This window comes from Xiphophorus hellerii, chromosome 8 (assembly GCF_003331165.1).
Source record: "Xiphophorus hellerii strain 12219 chromosome 8, Xiphophorus_hellerii-4.1, whole genome shotgun sequence".
Classification (NCBI taxonomy): Eukaryota; Metazoa; Chordata; class Actinopteri; order Cyprinodontiformes; family Poeciliidae; genus Xiphophorus; species Xiphophorus hellerii.
This window is the reverse complement of record NC_045679.1, coordinates 25,569,610-25,589,009: the sequence shown is the minus strand read 5'-3', so window position 1 is coordinate 25,589,009 and position 19,400 is coordinate 25,569,610. Positions and strand designations below refer to the sequence as shown.

The 19,400-nt window shown below is 38.7% G+C and overlaps 1 protein-coding gene across 6 annotated transcripts; it reads right to left on the bottom strand.

Moving 5' to 3' along the window:
* Nucleotides 1-879: 879 nt before the first annotated feature.
* On the bottom strand, nt 880-18,373 carry LOC116725039 (interleukin-2 receptor subunit alpha-like). 6 transcript variants are annotated; one of them, XM_032570919.1, is made up of 11 exons: nt 18,125-18,328; nt 14,339-14,524; nt 11,607-11,645; nt 8,937-8,975; nt 8,130-8,321; nt 7,698-7,736; nt 6,317-6,406; nt 4,683-4,711; nt 4,487-4,538; nt 2,386-2,473; nt 880-2,280 (listed from the first exon to the last, which is right to left on the bottom strand). In XM_032570919.1, the coding sequence occupies exons 1-11, from the start codon at nt 18,201-18,203 to the stop codon at nt 2,223-2,225; spliced, it is 891 nt and encodes a 296-aa protein (XP_032426810.1). In that variant the 5' UTR covers nt 18,204-18,328; the 3' UTR covers nt 880-2,222. The 6 variants fall into 6 exon arrangements, with proteins under 6 accessions (XP_032426810.1, XP_032426805.1, XP_032426807.1 ...); XM_032570914.1 differs by having other exon boundaries at nt 880-2,277; nt 4,487-4,711; nt 18,125-18,373; XM_032570916.1 differs by having other exon boundaries at nt 4,487-4,711; nt 6,317-6,397; nt 18,125-18,316.
* Nucleotides 18,374-19,400: the final 1,027 nt, after the last annotated feature.

Here is a 19,400-nt window from a genome sequence, read left to right as displayed (position 1 = left end):
GATTTTATGGCTAATGCAGGAAAAGCTTTTATAACCCCATTACTCAACATCCGATAGAAACATTACTGATTGTCTCGCATCTCCATTTTTGATGGACTGAAAAAAATATTAAAAACTTCCATCCATTGTAAACCTCTGATGTCCCAGCCGCTTGACTTTCATCACTTTAAAAGAACAGATTACTCAGTTACTGAATACATGGTTAATTCACAGAAGGTGTTTGCTGCTGCTTTTTTAAATTCCTTCAGATGCTGATTTGGAGCAGAGGTTCACCACGGGGTTGGAACAAGCTCGTCTCTGGAGAAAGCCAGTCGTTCCACTACAGCTGCCAATTCACTCGCTTGCATTTATGTGGAGACTTTCTCTAACACAAGTCACTGTGTGCGCGCAAATGACTGTGAGATGTATGCAGATCTTCTCCGCTTCGAAGCTCTGTCTCGTGCCTCATCGTCTGCATGAACTCTGCCGAGCGTGGTCCGACCACAGCAACGCCACACATCAGACGTCCTGAGGAAGCGAGCTCATTTCCTTGCTGTGCCTTCTAATCGGGTCTGGTCGTGACACAAATGGATCGGTTTGTGTTTCAAACGTTTTTACAGTGTCTGTTTACACCAGTGATTCATTTTAGATCTCAGAACTGAAGCCATCTCAGATTCTTCCCTTTTTATTTTTTTATGCTTTTTTAAACTTGACCTGGCTGAGCTGTTGAGGAAGTCGGGTGTCTTAAATGTCTTGGTTTTTGGCTAATCACTGCCACTTCCATTGAGTTAAATAACAAGGTATGATTACATTTCAGTACTGTGCTGATGACAAAGAAGGCTGGTACAGTGCTTTGCTGAAAAAGTATTCATTACCCATGAATAACAACATTCAGTCATGTTAAAACCACAGACTGCAAATTGTTTTATTTGAGATTTTAGGTGACAAACTGGTGCATAGCTGAGTTAGAGAGAAGATGAATGGAGCTAAATACAGGGCGATTCTAGAAGAAAACCTGTTAAAAACCGGAAGAGACGAGGGCAGAAGTTAACCTTCCACAATACCATAAACATAGAAATGTTTGTGTTCATATGTAATGTTAATAAAATGTGTCAAAGTTTGTAGCTGTAACCTTTCAATATGTACAAAAGTGAGTTAAAGGGTTACGGACAGCAAGCATCTCTTTGACTAGCTAGCTGCTAGCTGACTGAAATAAACACACAATAACAACGAACGACTCAATTAAATAAAATTGAATATTTGTATTAAATTTATTAGCTTCAGTTAATCTGGTATATAATGGTCAAATTCTAAAACAAGCAACAATCTGCATAATATAAAAAGAAGTTCCCAGTTACTTCATATGCTAAAAGAGGAGTACTTGCTGCTGCCTTTCTAACATTTCTCAATTTATCTTACTGAGCTACGATGATTTAGGTCAATAACAAACCTAGAAATCAAAACGGTATCAAATAAGATTAAAAAAAAAAAAAATGACGTAGCACCTTGTTGTGGGCACAGAATGGCTGCTCCCAACCAGCAGGGGGCGCACAAGAATTCTTGTGCGCCCCATTCTGTGTGTGTTCCCACACAGAATGCACTCTTAAAATCTTTAAGGCAAAGTTACATTCATGAAAAACGAGCTTACTTTTTAGTGGATAAATAATTTAAAGCATTTTTTTAAAGTTCCATTCATTCATCCAAAGTAAAACGCACAAGTCAGGAAAAATGTCAACTCAAAAAAAATATATATATATAGGCTATACAGTATATATATATATAGTTTTACAAAAAGTCTGTTGTTGTCGTCTTCTGTATTTTTCCATGTTAACTTTGACCTACTGATTGGAGGACATAAGCCAGGCCCTGGTGAATGTTTTTCTATTTGCTCATGGTAAAAAAAAAAAAAAAAAAAAAAATGCAGCATAACGCTGAAGGGGAAGCTGCCTGTGTTTGTACCGAAATCTAATTTCATGCACACTGTAACTGCAGATTAATCAATGAAAACATAATTGTTGAAAAATACATGAAATTGATCCAAAACATTCATTTTGTTAAAGTTGGTCATAAGAAAATAAACACACACACACAAAAAAAGATGGCAAATTCCAAACTAGTCTTCAAAACCACATTTCACAAACCAGATGACGGCGTCGCAGTGGGTACATTTATATTAAGTACAGGTTACTCATCGTTACTTCCTTCCACCCTGTGCTTCCTCTGACTGACGTTCTGCATCACAGTCAGCATTTCATAGCTTCCAGTTCCTCTGGGTCTCTTGGAGGAATCGGCTTGTTTCTCCTCAGATATAAGAACAGAAAGGCGTTTTTTATTTTTATTTTGTCAGTACGAGCATTAAAACTTTGATATCGGAGAAGGATGAGAAAGCTCTGTTGACCAACTTACTGTCGATGTAGGAAGAAGATGATACCGCACACCATGAAGAATAGAATCACTCCAATTAAACTGATGCAAACTGTTCTGCGTCCTCCTCCTAACGGGGAAACAAAAACACAGTCGGCTAAAATGATTTCTCTAGCGTCAATCCCGTCCCATGAGACATCACCCAGTAAAATTACAAATCTGCTAATTGCTACAATGGAATGGATTCTGCAGCGCAGTTCAAAAAGTGTGTACTCAAAGATTACATTGTCGTTTCGCCTTAATGAGTACTTAACACTGTAACACGCCGTATATCATTTAAATACAAACCAAGATTCTTTTTGGACATGTTGGAAAAATTCTGCATCACAACCAAATACTTATGCTTTACTCAACTCGGCATGCTGGATGCCTGAAAGTGAAACTGATGGTACGATAAACATTCAGTTCCGGATGGTAAGTTGACCATCGTTGTTTGTATATTATTGTCAGTTAATGAATGTATATTAGTAATGATTATTTATCCATATTCTATTCACACAGAAGGTGATACAAAACTGGCTCTTTGCTGCTACCTTTTGGTCAGGTGATGCCATATTTTTGCTATTTGGAATGTTAACTACCTCGATATGTATTTCATGTATGTGTTATTTTCAAATGAACAATCTCTGCTGAATTTTCAATGCGTTTTACAGCGTTTTCTAATATAATTGTGAAGAAATTCCTGCAGTAAAGGGTTTAAATTTGACCAAAAAAAACAACAACAAATAAGTAAAAGAGAAACCATGTCAGCCACCTCACCGCAAAAGCAACGAGCCCGTCCCCAGCGGAGCAGAACGTTGTGAACATCCTTAATCCCAGGATATATACACTGTTCAGATGGGGAGTCTATCAAAAGTGACTTACATGCTTCCAGGACACAGCTTGACTCGGTGTCCCGCAAAATTCCCTCAGTTTTCTCATGTTCAGACAAGCTTGTTACAAGTTCTTTCAGCGTTTGTGGCGAGGGTTGGCCAGAAATGCTGAAGCGGCGTGACGGGAGTACGTCTCAACGACCGGGTCATAAAATGACATAATGTCATAAAACTCCATGCGGGGTGAAACAAAACCAAAGCATGTGGAAGAACACCTCATGCATGTTGTTTATCACAGCAAGTGCTCGGTGTCGCTGTGGGCCTGCTGTCTTTTCTAAAACTCCCATGTTGGAATGCGTGGCGCGACGAACCTGTTGAGGTTCAACCTGGAGGTCGTCGTTGGGTCCGTCAGCAGGTCATTGATCAAAAAACATGACCAGACACAAAATTGACCTCCTTCCATGGCTCTCTCATTCCTCAAGACATTAGTGTGATAGAAAACCTTCGATGTGAGCTAAACAGAAGAGGACTCTGGACGACACAGGGAGATTGTGCCAAGAGGAATGTCCAGAGAGCCCTCTTATGTCCGACTGACAAAAAGAGGGTTGTTAAAAGTTGGTATAAATCTACAGGAATCACCAGTAGATTTATATACATACGTAGAATTATGTTACAATCTTTGAATTTTGGGTTTCATTTGTGTTTCATTTTTTGCCAATTCTTTGTGGTTGTTTTCTGGCAATATAAGTTATGAAGAGGGTCGACCTTACAAAACCTCCTTGCTAAACTCGCTGTAGTTTGCACTTTATCTTTTGCAGCAACACACGTGCTATAAATAGATGGCTAAATATATCCAGTGATTCAACACAATATATATTTATAACGTAACCAAGCAACCATTTTATTTACCTATATACTTCCCAATTTGCCTTAGCAACAGAGAAGTGCAAGACTTAAATTCATTAACCAAATACACCAAGTTTCATAATTAGTGATTGTCACTGTGTGACTACTTTGTCTTTAATTTCTTTTTGTTTGAAAGAAACGTCTCAAACGGTACACGCCGTTTAGCTGTAAGCTTTAATCTCGGTTTGGACACCGACTTTCTTTCTCTCTTCCTCGCAGCTAAAAAAAATTAAAAAATCGCAGAGATATTCCATTTAGAAACGTCTGAAAAATTAACTGAAACTAAGCAAAGTTTGCCACGGACCTGCCACACTCAGGCCTCAAATGACTTTCTTTCTTTTTCTTTTGGATTTCATTGTTCTTACCCAGAGCTCTTCGCTCCGTGTTGGGAGATGCTGAAGGCTCAGAGGTGGAGGTTCTGATGCTCTGGAGGGTGGAGGTTCTGACGCTCTGGAGGGTGGAGGTCCTGACGCTCTGGAGGGTGGAGGTCCTGACGCTCTGGAGGGTGGAGGTTCTGACGCTCTGGAGGGTGGAGGTCCTGACGCTCTGGAGGGTGGAGGTCCTGACGCTCTGGAGGGTGGAGGAAGGTCCTGCAAACAGGAAAAGAAGGTAGCATCAGCTGTTATGTTTTTTGTGGAACTATCTGTTTATCTGCTATAATTATTTCTTTTATATTTTATTTTATTTTTATATTATTTCTGCTATAATTACAGCCTTTTGCTTATTTATTCTTCAAGTTATTTTCAATACAAACATCTTCACCCATTTGTTCCACATATTATTGCAATATATAAAAACCTGACAGAGTGTTAAAAAGTGGCGTAACAAAAAGTCTCTGCCCTCTTAAAGCATTTTGGGCGTTTCACTTTTTTTAAAAAAGATTCAGGTAATTGAACTCATTTTGATGTCAGATAAATTTAACCTGAGTAAATGCTGCAAAAAAAAAGAAAAAAAAAAGATTCTCCTTTTATTAAGAGTGAAAATCTATTTAAGGAACCTGGCCAGTGAAAAAATAATTGTCCCACCAGAACCCTGCTTGTGCCACGTTGCACAGCAACAGCAGCCATCAAGTATCAGATGATCAGATCATCATTAATCACACACTGGACACAACTTTAAGTTTCTAGAACGACGTTTAAAAAAACAATTTAATTCTAGAAGACTTCTGAAACATTTGTTTTTTGTATACAAGTACAAAAAACTTGTATACAAACTTTACAAGTTTTTTGAATATGTTGCAGAAAATTTGAGACGTTTTTTTTTGTTGCTTTTTTTCTCTTGTTTGTGCAAACAGATTCTGATTTGGCCAGTTTTTGGCCCGAGCTTACCGCATGGAAAGTATAATAAAAAAAACCACTTCATCCATCAACTTCACAGCTCATCAGGTCATACAAATGTCATGGAAAATCAGCTAAGCAAATCCGCAGAACCAATGACAATAGCAGGATAAACGCAAATTGCGAAGTTTCACTGTATGCTGATGATCCATTGCTATTTGTGAAAAAAAAGAAAAGAAAAAAAAAAGGTCAAAACTCAAAACAGCTTTAACGTTGCTAAATGTCAGTCTGGTTTTTCTGTTTGATGGTACAGACACCAAACAGCCTTTTTAACACATCAACACTCTTTGTCTAGCCAAGTGAAACCAGATGAAAACTCCTCTCAGAGACAGCAGGTCGTTTTGTTATGTTCCAGTGAGAAGGAGTGGCACATGAGTCATTCGGCACCGTTTTCTGTTCACATATGATGTCGCAAACATAAAAACCCAACACAAACATACCTTCTTGTCACATTTCTTTAAGGTGCAACTTCAGCTGCTTTAATTAGAAGTTCAGTTTCATAATTATTTTTAGTCGCTGGGTGACTACTTTGTCTTTTTATTTTATTGTTTTGCTATAAAGAAACATTGCAAAAGGTACACGCTGTGTAGCTGTAAGCTTTAATCTTGGTTTTGACACAGACTTTCTGTCTCTGTCCCTCGCAGCTAATGATGAAATCCCAGAGGTATTAAAAAACATCTAAAAAATTAACTGAAAATTAGCTTTCTAGATAAGCGAAGTTTGCCACGAATCTGCCTCACTCAGATTCCAAATGACTTTCTTTCTTTTCTTCATTAGTGCAAATGTTATTTCTTAGAGAACTGATGTGCCAGCTGGACCTTTGTGGTGGTTTTACTGATTGGGTTTCATTGTTCTTACCCAGAGCTCTTCGCTCCGTGTTGGGAGATACTGAAGGCTCAGAGGTGGAGGTTCTGACACTCTGGAGGGTGGAGGAAGGTCCTGGTGGGGCTTTTAGAAACATGTGTGCCCAAAAAATTAAGACGGATAATCATTAAGAGGTGTGCATTATCAATAAAATACACTACTCTCAAAAAGTTATGGATATTTGGCTCTTGGGTGACATTCATGCACACCGCAATGAAAATATCCAATTTTGGTGGGGCATTTAAGTAGAAGCATGCTATGTCAATTCACAAATAGCGTACTGAAGCAACAGCAAGGTGTGCAAAATGTAGTGAAACGCTGAACAGTTAGAGACATACAGTAAAAAGTTTAAAGAATGTCACATTAAGCTGATCATGTGGAGTCAAACGTTTAAAGAAGGCCTGGGCTGCTGTGGTGGCGCAGGGGCAAAACATAACCCACATATAGAGGCAACTGATGTAGTCCTGGATGCAGACGTCAGAATTTCTAATCCCAGCCTAGTGACGTTTTCCGCATGCCTTTCCCCCTCTCTCTCGTTACCTACGTTCCTGTCTAAGGACAGTGAAGGTCAATGCAATCTTTAGGAAACAAACAAGTTTAAAGACGGTAACATTAAGTCAGTGGTTCCCAAAGTGTGGGAACCACACTGCCCTCATTGCAGGGAGGACGCGATGAATGAAAAAAAAATAAAACTCTCAGGGAGCTGTTCATGTTTTAACCCCATTTTGCACAGAGGTTTTTTTTTAAACGTGTTGATGATAGCAAAGTTGAATATTGTTACAAATTTAAAAAAAGAAATATGTTTGAAATAACACCTACAGCAAAGAATGCTCTTCTACAGTATAGGACCAAAAAATAAAACAGTTACACAAAAGTGTTTCACTGTAAAGATGGTTTGTAGTTTGTTTTGTTGCAACCTGAAGTGTGAAATATTTTGAAAACAAAATATGTGTATAGGTTCACGTCTGGTTGAACGATGTGTGTGCCCAGTTAATTTTTTTTTTCTTTTTTGGTTGATTGTAATTCATAGGGGGGGCAGAAGAAAATCTTTGGGAACCACTGCATTAAGTCAACCTGGAATGGTTACAGTGGATTTTAGGTTCATCCTGAAATTCCACCCAGAAGCCAAATATCCAAAGCTTTTTCTGAATACTGTGTACACATGCAACAACCAGTGGTTGGATCCAGAATACTTTCTATTGTGTAATCGTCTTCACTAATGAGACTATCTTCACTTACAGTGACTTAGCAAACAGAAATAGGCTCCATCTAGGAATCTGTGCACTTGTTTGTGGCCTCAAATCAAGGTGCTTGCACATCAACAGTGACAGACAGAAATCATGCAGGCTTAAAGAAAAGAAAAGCAGTTTCCTACCCGCGGTGGTGGTTGGCGGTGGCTGATAGTTTGGGTCAGCTGAAACAGACAAAAAAAAAAAAAGAGCACAGAGGGTTAATCAGCATAAAATATGAAAGAGATGGTTTTGAGTTTTCAAAATAAGACTTTGTTAGACGCAGTTCACAATTTGCCAGCAGTAATCTGTTTAGAATAAATCCAGATTAGGTTGATCTAATCTTAGCCCAAGATTAGAGGGGGGGGGGGCTGCTTTTCATCTCTCTTGATTTTGTTTCTGTTGTTTTTCACCTCAGCTGGTTTTGGTTTCTTCTCACAAACATTGATTCAGATATTCAGTGGCCACCCAAAGATTTCAGAATCGACTCAGATCTCCGTCTTTGAAAATAAACCTCTTGGTGCTAACATGATAAAGGTCCCTCTTAAAGAGACGAAAGACAAATAAAAGAATCTTACTTATACACTTGAGTAGAGATTCGGTCCACTGTATAACACCGTTCTTCTCCTGACACCTGATGAGGCCTGACGTTCCGGGTTTTCTCATATAGCCTGTAGTACACTCGTAGCGATATGTACTGTTGATCTGGAAGCATCCGTCTTTTCGTACAGTTAATTCTTTTGGAGGAATCGCTGGACATTTGCATTTGTCTGAAATAAAAACACACATTAAAATTTTCTAGCATTACTTCACTACTGACGTCATTTTAATTATCCCCCCTTTTTCGCTCTTTACACAATAAAGTCAAAAGAAAGTTACGTGTTTCTTCAGTTCTATCTGTACATGTTATGACAAAGTCAAAATGATCTAGCACCGCAATGAGAATATCCAATTATAGTGGGGCATTTAAGTAGAAGCATGCTATGTCAATTCACAAAAAGCGTACTGAAGCAACAGCAAGGTGTGCAAAATGTAGTGAAAAGCTGAACAGTTAGAGACATACGTTAAAAGGTTTAAAGAATGTCACATAAAGCTGATCTGTAAAATGTTACATTACATTTGAGATTCATCCTGCAATTTTAACATAAAGCCAGATATTCCTAACTTTCTGTGAGTATTGTACATAGGCAATCCAGACCATTTTCCAAATATGTAATTCCCACGGTAACTAATTCACGCAGGGTAACTTAGCAACCAGAAATAGGATGCAGCTGTCTGTCCCCAAAGCAAAGCGATCGCACCTTATCAGATAGAAATCTTCATTCTAATTTCAATAAGTCATGTTGCTTCCTTAGTAGATAAGCAAAGAAAATGTGTTTTTTTATCCATGCTAATCGTTGGGTGTGGCCGATATTCCGAGTTAGCTGAAACAAAAAAAAGGAAGAACACTGTGTTCATCAACTTGAAAGTTTTCAATTTTCAATGTCAAGTTCAGGAAGGTGAAGCTAACAATTAGTCTAAGAAGGTCCAAGACAAATATCATCAAAAAAACAACTCCAATCTCAACATCATTGAAGTGGTTTATGCTCATATTATTTTAAAAAAAAATCTTTAAACCTTAAATGATTGGCATCTTTGCACATTAACTCAGACATTTGCTGTTATTTACAAAAGCAAAAAGAGGTAGGAGGGGATTGGGCCACCAATGTTCCCCTGTGAAACATAAACTGTAAACAAAAAGTTAAGAATATTTGGCATTTGAGAGAAATTTATGGAAAACGTAAAAACCCTCAATGTCTCCGTTGGCCTTGAGAATCAATACCAGACGGTGTTTCACGCTTTTCAAAAGTCGACTTATGATCCGCTGAGTTGTAGCGTCCTGCTCTTCTTGAAGGCCGGCCCTCTGGTCTTAGAGGTTCTCTGGTGCAAACCCCCTACAGTACGTATTGAAGCAGCTGAGAGATTTTCTAAGGGTTTCAGGTCTGGAGAGAGTTCAGATCACTCCATTCCGATTACGGCACTCTCCAGCAAATGTTCCCTAATGATGTGACTTCAAAGAACTGGGGCATTGTTGTCCACAAGGATGAAAGTAGGTCTGTGTTGTTCATTCAGAGGTACAACAACTGAATTAATGGAGTTATTCAGATATTACGGCCTTGGCACTATACCATTCACAAAGTTTAGGCCAGTTCCATATTCACTAGGCCCGCCCTCGTCCTCAAGCCACAGTGTCTCACAGACCTGATTTCAATTCATTCCCGATTAACAGCCTTTTACTGAACCACAATCATCTCAATCAGGTATGTTAAAGCAGAGAAGACATCTTAAACATGCAGGGCTTTGTGCCTTGAGCACCAAGGATGGGAAACACTTGACTAAACACACATGCCCAGATTGTAACACCACCACCAAAGGCTCATCAGGTGACAACAGTGGCTGACGCATAGTGCTTTCCTTGATGTCTTCAACATCGTTGGTGGCCATCATTTTTGCTCAACTCAAATCGATTTTTACCAGACAACAGCCCTGAAGTCCACCGGTCCCTTGTTTAGCGTAAATGCTCTGGCCTTAGGTGGAAAGACTGATGCAGATGCCTGGTGGTGTGGTCAGATACCATTAGAGGTCGTCTACCACACAGATCACGAAGATGTAACTGGTTTTCCACGACTTGACACTTGGGTGCCTCACATCACAATGAAGCGGTCATCAGAGTCAGACGTGGCCAAAGGACGACACCTTCTGTGAGTTTCTCTGACTCCTCCGGTCTCTCTGTATCTCGGTTCCAGCCTGCTGATAACACCCTGTGACGCTCTAAGAACATCCTGTTTGAAGCCTCGCGATGGCAATTCTTGATCAGTTGTTAGGCGTTCTCCTGATCACATAATATCAAAATCTGAACAACATGATCAGGAGGACGGTTTAAATACCAATTCTGATTGAACCGGGAAATGCGTTGGTCGATTCGTGGACGAGACACCTGCTGGTGAATATTGCTGTTAAAGCTCCTTGTTAAAACATCAAGCTGTATAAAAAGTACTGAAACGCCCAACAGTTGGACATGTGGAGTCAAACATTTAAAGAAGGCCTGGGCTGCTGTGGTGGCGCAGGGGCAAAACATAACCCACATATAGAGGCGACTGATGTAGTCCTGGATGCAGACGTCAGAATTTCTAATCCCAGCCTAGTGACGTTTTCCGCATGCCTTTCCCTCTCTCTCTCGTTACCTACGTTCCTGTCTAAGGACAGTGAAGGTCAATGCAATCTTTAGGAAACAAACAAGTTTAAAGACGGTAACATTAAGTCAGTGGTTCCCAAAGTGTGGGAACCACACTGCCCTCATTGCAGGGAGGACGCGATGAATGAAAAAAAAAAAAAACTCTCAGGGAGCTGTTCATGTTTTAACCCCATTTTGCACAGAGGCTTTTTTTTTAAACGTGTTGGTGATAGCAAAGTTGAATATTGTTACAACTTTAAAAAAAAAAAGAAATATGTTTGAAACAACACTGACAGCAAAGAATGCTCTTCTACAGTATAGGACCAAAAAATAAAACAGTTACACAAAAGTGTTTCACTGTAAAGATGGTTTGTAGTTTGTTTTGTTGCAACCTGAAGTGTGAAATATTTTGAAAACAAAATATGTGTATAGGTTCACGTCTGGTTGAACGATGTGTGTGCCCAGTTAATTTTTTTTTGGGTGATTGTAATCCATAGGGGGGGCAGAAGAAAATCTTTGGGAACCACTGCATTAAGTCAGCCTGGAATGGTTACAGTGGATTTTAGGTTCATCCTGAAATTCCACCCAGAAGCCAAATATCCAAAGCTTTTTCTGAATACTGTGTACACATACAACAACCAGTGGTTGGATCCAGAATACTTTCTATTATGTAATCGTCTTCACTAATGAGACTATCTTCACTTACAGTGACTTAGCAAACAGAAATAGGCTCCATCTAGGAATCTGTGCACTTGTTTGTGCCTCAAATCAAGGTGCTTGCACATCAACAGTGACAGACAGAAATCATGCAGGCTTAAAGAAAAGAAAAGCAGTTTCCTACCCGCGGTGGTGGTTGGCGGTGGCTGATAGTTTGGGTCAGCTGAAACAGACAAAAAAAAAAAAAAGAGCACAGAGGGTTAATCAACATAAAATATGAAAGAGATGGTTTTGAGTTTTCAAAATAAGACTTTGTTAGAAGCAGTTCACAATTTGCCAGCAGTAATCTGTTTAGAATAAATCCAGATTAGGTTGATCTAATCTTAGCCCAAGACAAATGCCACCCTGAAACAACTCTCACTTCAAAAAACCTTCACAGTGGTTTATGCTCACACCGTTTTAAGAACCTTTAAAGAATAAATTATTGACATGATGCACATTAACTCAGACATTTGCAATTACTTTGAAAAGGAGCATTCTGTGTGAATCATATTCTGTGAATACGTGTAAATCATTTCCAATTGTTGGATCTGATAGTGAAGAAATGTAAAAAGTACATGTATAAGTGGTTAGAGTGAATGCTGCCTAATTTAATTAACACAGGTGTCAATCTCCAGTCCTCAAGGGCCGCTGTCCTGCAACTTTTAGATGTGCTTCTGCTGCACCACACCTGAGTAGACTAATTGGGTCATTAGCAAGACTCTGGAGAACTGATCTACACAAGTAGGAGGTAGTTAAGCCATTTCATTCCAGTGTTTTGTACCTGTGGCACATCTAAAAACTGCAGGACAGCGACTGGAGGACTGGAGTTTGACACCTCTGCTATACATTCCACTGAGGGCAGCATGGTATTTGAAAAGCAAGCGACATAGGATAATATTGGTGAATGTTGCAATATGGCGCAAAATACCTCAATAAATGATTAGAAAATGTTTCTATCTTTTTGCTTTTTGCTTTCATAGAGAACAGATCCCCGGTAATCAGTTATTTATCCAGCTACAGAAAAAAAAAAAACAACAACTAATAATTTCCATCTCAACAGCAGGGACTTAGTGAAAAAGTTGCCTCAAAGATGAATCTTTCTCTTGCTATTGAAACAGATTCTCATTCTTTGATAAATGAAATTCCCATAGCAATCTGCTTTTGTTGTTGTTTTTTTGTCTTTAAGTTTCTTTATGCGAAGGCAAAAGCGTTCGAAGACCCGTCTCACTGAACGCAGTCACATCACATCGTTACATAATCACAGGAAGGAAAAGACCCACCCAAACTGTTCTGATCTCTATTGCCAGATGGACCACAGAGACAATCCCTACCCCCACCTCATGAACTATCCCTCCAATAAGGATTTCAGGAAAAACTTCTAGTTCTTCTTTGTCAGTCAGTCATGGGTGCAGGGTCAAGAAAGGGTACAAACTACATTCCACACATGTCAGTCCTTCAAGACAATTTCCAGGTTAAGCATTTTACCCAACATGTCTTCAGGTCTCTCCTACTATCACAGCTGCGGAAACATCTAAGCATTATCTGGAAACATCTTTAATGGACAAACACATCTTGCAGAAATACAAAAACACAGCAGATATAATCAGTAAATAAATGATAAAAGGTATCATCAGTTCCATCAAAGACATCGATTTCAGTTGTACAGATTATCTTCTATCTCCCCTGTTAGCTTTAGTTTCTGGAACAAACTAACCGCCATTCATAGGCGATGGGTGAAGAAGCCAAGGAAGTTATCTATTGCAGGCAAGATGACAGCTGAACTTGGGACGCCAATCTAATCGATATTATCTACCTGCGCAAAGGTGTGAAAACCGACGGTCACATTTTGCTCTACAGTGAGAGCAGACCGACTGACGGAGCAGTGACGTTAACAACTGACACCTCGCTAATTCAGCTAACTTAGCAACTTTGCTGCAATATTTCAGACAAAAAGAAAATCGGTATTGCCGAAAATTGGCAGGTCAGACTTTTTAAGATTGTCTAGTTGATCTTTCAATACTATCTCTATCCTGCGTCTGCTGCCATTTGGGTTCTCAACAACATGGCAGTAACTCCTGTTTGCACAGGCTAGGCCTGTCACAATAACAACTTTTGACGGACGATAAATTGTCCCAGTAAATATTGCGATAAACGATAATATTGTTGTTTTGGGAACATTTTCAGGTAATACACTGATAATGGCATCGTAATGCAAGTTTGCCCTCTCAAAGACCAATAATTATACATCTTGTAAAGCTCTCTAAACACTGGAACTGGAAGATACTTTAAATATCCAAAATAAAACATGAGGACCAAAAACAATAAATAAAACTGTAATAAAAAAACCCACACACAACCGAAACAATAAATACGATGGAGGCTTTAAACAGAATTTCACCTCCAAAGTTTTGAACTGTCAGATTAATAAACAAAATGTCTTAAACTGCTGCGTCGTCTGATTTCTGTGGCATGGAATCAGGTTTTTGTTTTCCCCCATTTGAAAATAGCAGCTGGTCCTGCTCTGGTCTGCAGGTTTAGTTGCGGTTTCACTTCTGGCTTCTTCTTCTTCTTCTTTGCTGCCTCATCTTTTTCATTTTCCATGTCTAGTTTGTACGTCTTGACCTACAGCTTCAGGAATATCTTGGGGGTTTTTTTGTTGTTGTTTTTTGCTTTTCATCTCACTTGATTTCGTTTCTGTTGTTTTTCCACCTCAGCTGGTTTTGGTTTCTTCTCACAAACATTGATTCAGATATTCAGTGGCCACCCAAAGTTTTCAGAATCGACTCAGATCTCCGTCTTTGAAAATAAACCTCTTGGTGCTAACATGATAAATGTCCCTCTTAAAGAGACAAAAGACAAATAAAAGGATCTTACTTATACACTTGAATAGAGATTCGGTCCACTGTAAAACACCATTCTTCTCCTGACACCTGATGAGGCCTGACGTTCCGGGTTTTCTCGTATAGCCTGTAATACACTCGTAGCGAAATGTACTGTTGAAGCATCCGTCTTTTCGTACAGTTAATTCTTTTGGAGGAATCGCTGGACATTTGCAGTTGTCTGAAATAAAAACACACATTAAAATTTTTTTAGCATTACTTCACTGCTGACGTCATTTTAATTATCCCCCCTTTTTTGCTCTTTACACAATAAAGTCAAAAAGAAAGTTACGTGTTTCTTCAGTTCTATCTGTACATGTTATGACAAAGTCAAAATGATCTAGAGTTTATCAAGAACAAATGTTTAGCTTAACCGGCCATCTGTAAGGGTAATCACCTCTATAAAAGCAGGAGTTTCAGTGCTGGAGCTAAGACAAATGTTTTGACATTGACAAAGAAGAAAGATATCAGTAACAGCAATTGTTGCAGCTGAGCAATCTGGGAAGCGTTAGAAAACCACTTCCAAAGGATTTCACGTCCACCATTCCTCGGTGAGAAAAATCTTTCATAAGTGGAAAACATTTGAGAGAAAATTCGACTGAGAAATTTCAAAAACACTACAAAACCAAGTTTTTCTAAAAGAAAAATGAGAGTCCTGTTAAAAAGTGCTCAAAACTACTGAATGGACCTCTGGAGCAGGGCCGTGCAGAGACCTATGGAAGGGCAGGGGCTCAGATTTAAAAAAGGGGCACATTGAACAAAAACTCTGTACAACAACATAGCAACAACCCATATTGGTCAATAATCTAATTGGATCCTACTGTATCATTGCCATCATGTGAGGACAATGCAAAGCAAATCTAGTCTATATTTTCCCCAACAGGTAAAAAGTTTCTGTTTCTGCTGCTGACAGTCCTGGAGGGCTGAGCTGATCTGAGACTGTAGCTGTTAAACAGATCAGAGGAGAGAAGGTCAAAGGTTATGAAGTTATGAAATAAGCTAATTTGCTGCCATTTTACTAATTAAGCCCTAATAATATCTATTTAACCTCTAGAACAACTTGGCTGCAGACTGATTTATAGATCAAAAAACTCAAACGGGTTAACGCTATATAATAGTTTGATGTTAAACTTCTGAGACCTAGAATTATAAGGCTGGAATATCAAGGCAAAGAAAACTCAGTAGCTGCTGGTAGGGGCCATTCAGGGGCCTCCAGACATTCAGGGACCCCTATAAATGGTTTAATTGTAACACAGACCATAGATCTAAACCTGTAGCATCATTTATAGAGAATAACAATGTTATTACATTTTATTTAATGCATTCAGCTGAGAAAAATAAATACTACATTTAGGATTTAATTAGGAAGTTTACTTTGTAAAAGTCTAAAGAATCATCTTGATAGTTTGATTGTTGTGTTACCATGGCTACAATATGGTGTAATCTTTGTGTTTGAATTGGGTTTGTTCACAAATACATCACAGTAAATAACCAATAATCAGTGATTGATTTTAAACTCTGCCAATAAACCTGGTCTCTCTCTCACAGATTCACCTTATCGACATTTAAACATGTTAGTGATGCTGAGGTTCTACTAAGGCCCCATATTACCTTGGGCCGGCCCTGGAGGGACAGCTGCTGCGATGCACATCTCTGGAATCTACCTGGAATCCACCTGGAATCCACCTGGAATCTACCTGGAATCCCCCGGTTTGATTTACATTTTGATTCATTTCATTGTGGCATGTTTGGCTTTTTGCTGCGGTTCTAATTATTGCTACAATATTTTCTCTGATGTTTATTTTGTGACTCTAAAGGCTCTGAATCTTCCTTTAACACTTGAGGTTCTGCAATAACTTCTATTTACAGCCCAGAACCTCCAGCCCAGATCCCGTCAGCAGCGGCTTTAACCCGCCTGGTAGAAACGTTAAGGAGAAACAGAGCTAACAGAGAGCAGGTGGTACCGGGTGGTACCAGGTGGTACCGGGGCTTTGATCTGCGTTGCGACTCGCGGTGACAGTCGGTACCGTGTCTTATATCAGGATCTCTGATATAAAGACAGATATTCTTTCTATCTGTCAGTGGACCGATTCAGTCTGCCTGTAGTGAACCGGGCTTTTAGCAGAATGATGAAGTTAAAGTCAGAAGTTTCTCTGGATTCGAAACATTTCTGTGTTTAGTGGTGAGGCGGGTTTTGTCCCGCTATTGCAAGGACGATTATGAAAATATAAATAGAAACAGTTTTTCTAAAGTCAACATCAGACCTACGTTTTTATTCACAAACCAGTGTATGAAAAAATATTCTTGCCCATAATTTGATAGTTAGAGGACACAGATCCTCCTCCTCCTCACCATGGACCCGGAGTCTGAACAACATGGAGGCTCTGAGAGTCATTATTAGACTGAGGGCAGCCAGACTAGTTTATTTTTACTAAATTATTATATTTAGCTAAATATTATTGCTGAGGGGCACAAACAGGCCTTCTGACATACAGCTTAAAAATAAAAAAAATATTTATTTAAAAAAAAAACTCAAAAAGGGCACTAGGGGCATCAGGGATAAAAAGGGCAGGGGCTCAAGCCCCCCTCCACCAACCCCCCTGTGAACGTGCCTGCTCTGGAGCCAACTTAAAAAGCAATTACTTGAATTTCTTATGGCTAATTCTATTAGCTATTCTGATTTCAGACTTATTAAAAACTGAATTATTAGCTGTAACAAATTAGAGCATTTTATTTTAAGTTCAAAGAAACTTTTTTTTTTCACTGATGTGATTTTTATTGATGCATGTCGTTTCTAACTTTATTTTTGTCTAAGTGTTTTGAGTTGCTTTTAGCTGAAGGTGCTACAAAAATAAAGTTGCCACATCTTGCAAGTCATAGTTGTTATCTTTGGAAAATCTTTGGCTTACTTGTGGTTTACTCGACCAGTAAACCAAAGATATTCTGAAGTCGAATTTGATGCCATCTATCCGACAATCTGGGCCGTCGGCAGGACAGTGACTCAAAACACAGCAGCAAATCTACGACAAAATGTCTGAGGGAAAAATGTAGTGTGTCAAAAGACTGAAGTAAGACTTCAGACCTAAAACTCATCGAAATGCTGCGAGACTGCAGGATGTATAAAACAGCAAAGAGTCGACCAAACTCGGTTTCTGACTGAGAAAAATCAGACAGAAACCAATTGCTTTCAATCTTAAGCAGGTGCTTCTACAAGCTGCCGGATCATAACATCTTAGTTTTTACATACTTTTTTGTGTGTGTGACAGCAGAAGTTCAGATGTGTTGTTTCACGCTTGAGATGAGAAATAAATCATTTTATGACCCGGTAAAAACCAGTCCGGACAAAAAAAAAAACTTCATCAACAATTTTTTTTTTTTTTTTTTTTTTGCACCTGAAACTGACAGTTCTTCCTTTAAACTTCCTCTAAACCAGAGTTCATATGAAACCTGTAATCTAGTTTTATATTGAAGATTAAATGTTTTCAGTTTACATGGAAGGTTATCTAGATATTTACGTATGTTTTTTTTTATTTTATTTTATTTTTTACATTACATGTTAAGCCAACATGTAATGGTGGCTCAACATTAAGCCAACATTAAGGTAGTAATGGACAGATAAGGACCATTACAGCCTTTAATGACCCAATTGACAAAGTGTAAGTATAAATTATAAAAACATTAATTTTAGAATTGTCTATGTAAACGTATATGCGTTCTGCATGGGTGACCTTTGTTCTAAAAAATTTTTTTAAAAAGTATGTTGGATAAACTTTAACCCTACCACCGCTGGAGAGACGCGTTGCTCCCAGAAGACACACCACCACGGCACAGACAGAGGTGCAGATTCGATGAGGATCCATCTTCCAGCTGGGATGGTTCTTGTACGACCATCGTCAGCGAGCGATCTTTATACCTCCACGGCAGCCTGCCGTATTACTTTTACTTTCACTCGCTGCGAAGACCCGCCTTTAAAAAAAAATCACTCTGCCATATTTGTAGTTTGAATTGATTTGGTTATTGGAGTGGTTCTCATTAGTATTCAGGTGGAAGATGGTGGTAAAAGCAGGACAATCCAGCACACTTTTTACTTCCCGTACTCTCCAATGAGGCTTTTTTTTTTTTTTTGGTCCAAACATAAGTATCCATAGTTTCATTAAAATTGTTTATTCTTTCATTTTCCGGTTTCTGTAATGTCCATGAAACGCTTGCCTCAAGTTCAATATTACCATATTCCAGTTCAGATCAATTACCAAGTCACACATTATTGGATAACGTTGCACAGTCCAAAAATATTTACTTCTCACCTTCTTCATCGGCTCCATTGCAGCGCGATTGAATGACTGCAGATATTAGTAGTGTAACAGCGCCCTCTTGTGACAAGACGTTGCAATAGCAGACATCATAAAATGTTTAAAATACGTAATTATATCCCAAAATATTTTATATTTATCTGTCTGGACGGGAAACCTTTGAAATCAACTCTTACAGTAGGTATTGTATATAACTTAGAACATAGTGCTTCTACTGACAATATTTATTGTGACCTGCAAAGTGTTCAGTAGATAGTATGTTAGAGCTATGAAGTTTGTGTACGAACAAGAAGTTTCACATGTTTAAACTATATGTATCTGCTGTATTTTTCTCTAAGCTTTTCTTCGTTTATTGAAGTAACTAAAGGTGGGTAGAGCAGTTTTTACTCAAGTAAAAAATTATGGTGCGGAAAAACTACTTGCAGACTCAAGGAAGCCCATTCCCGCCACTCTGATGAAGAGAAAGAAAACTCCTATCTCATAATTATGAGTTAGCTCATAATTATTATGAGATAGCGTCTCATAATAATTATGAGTTAGCTCATAATTATTATGAGATAGCGTCTCATAATAATGCGACCTTGATACTACAATGAGATGCTATCTATAGCATCTCATTGTTATGAGATGCTAACCTGAAATTAGCTCATCAGCTAATTTCTCCTATCTCCTAATAGCATCTCATTATGCTATCTAAAGCTATTTATGACTCATATAATGAGATCCTCTCATAATGATGACGAGGTA

Bases quoted from the DNA above. Each gene is read 5' to 3' on its own strand.
- LOC116725039 (XM_032570913.1), bottom strand. From the start codon at position 18,203: ATGGATCCTCATCGAATCTGCACCTCTGTCTGTGCCGTGGTGGTGTGT. The intron at 8,976-11,606 runs GTAGGAAACTGC...TTTTTGTTTCAG, and splicing joins ACCGCCAACCACCACCGCGG to CTAACTCGGAATATCGGCCA. The intron at 8,322-8,936 runs ATAAAAAAACAC...TTTTTATTTCAG, and splicing joins ACACCCAACGATTAGCATGG to ACAAATGCAAATGTCCAGCG.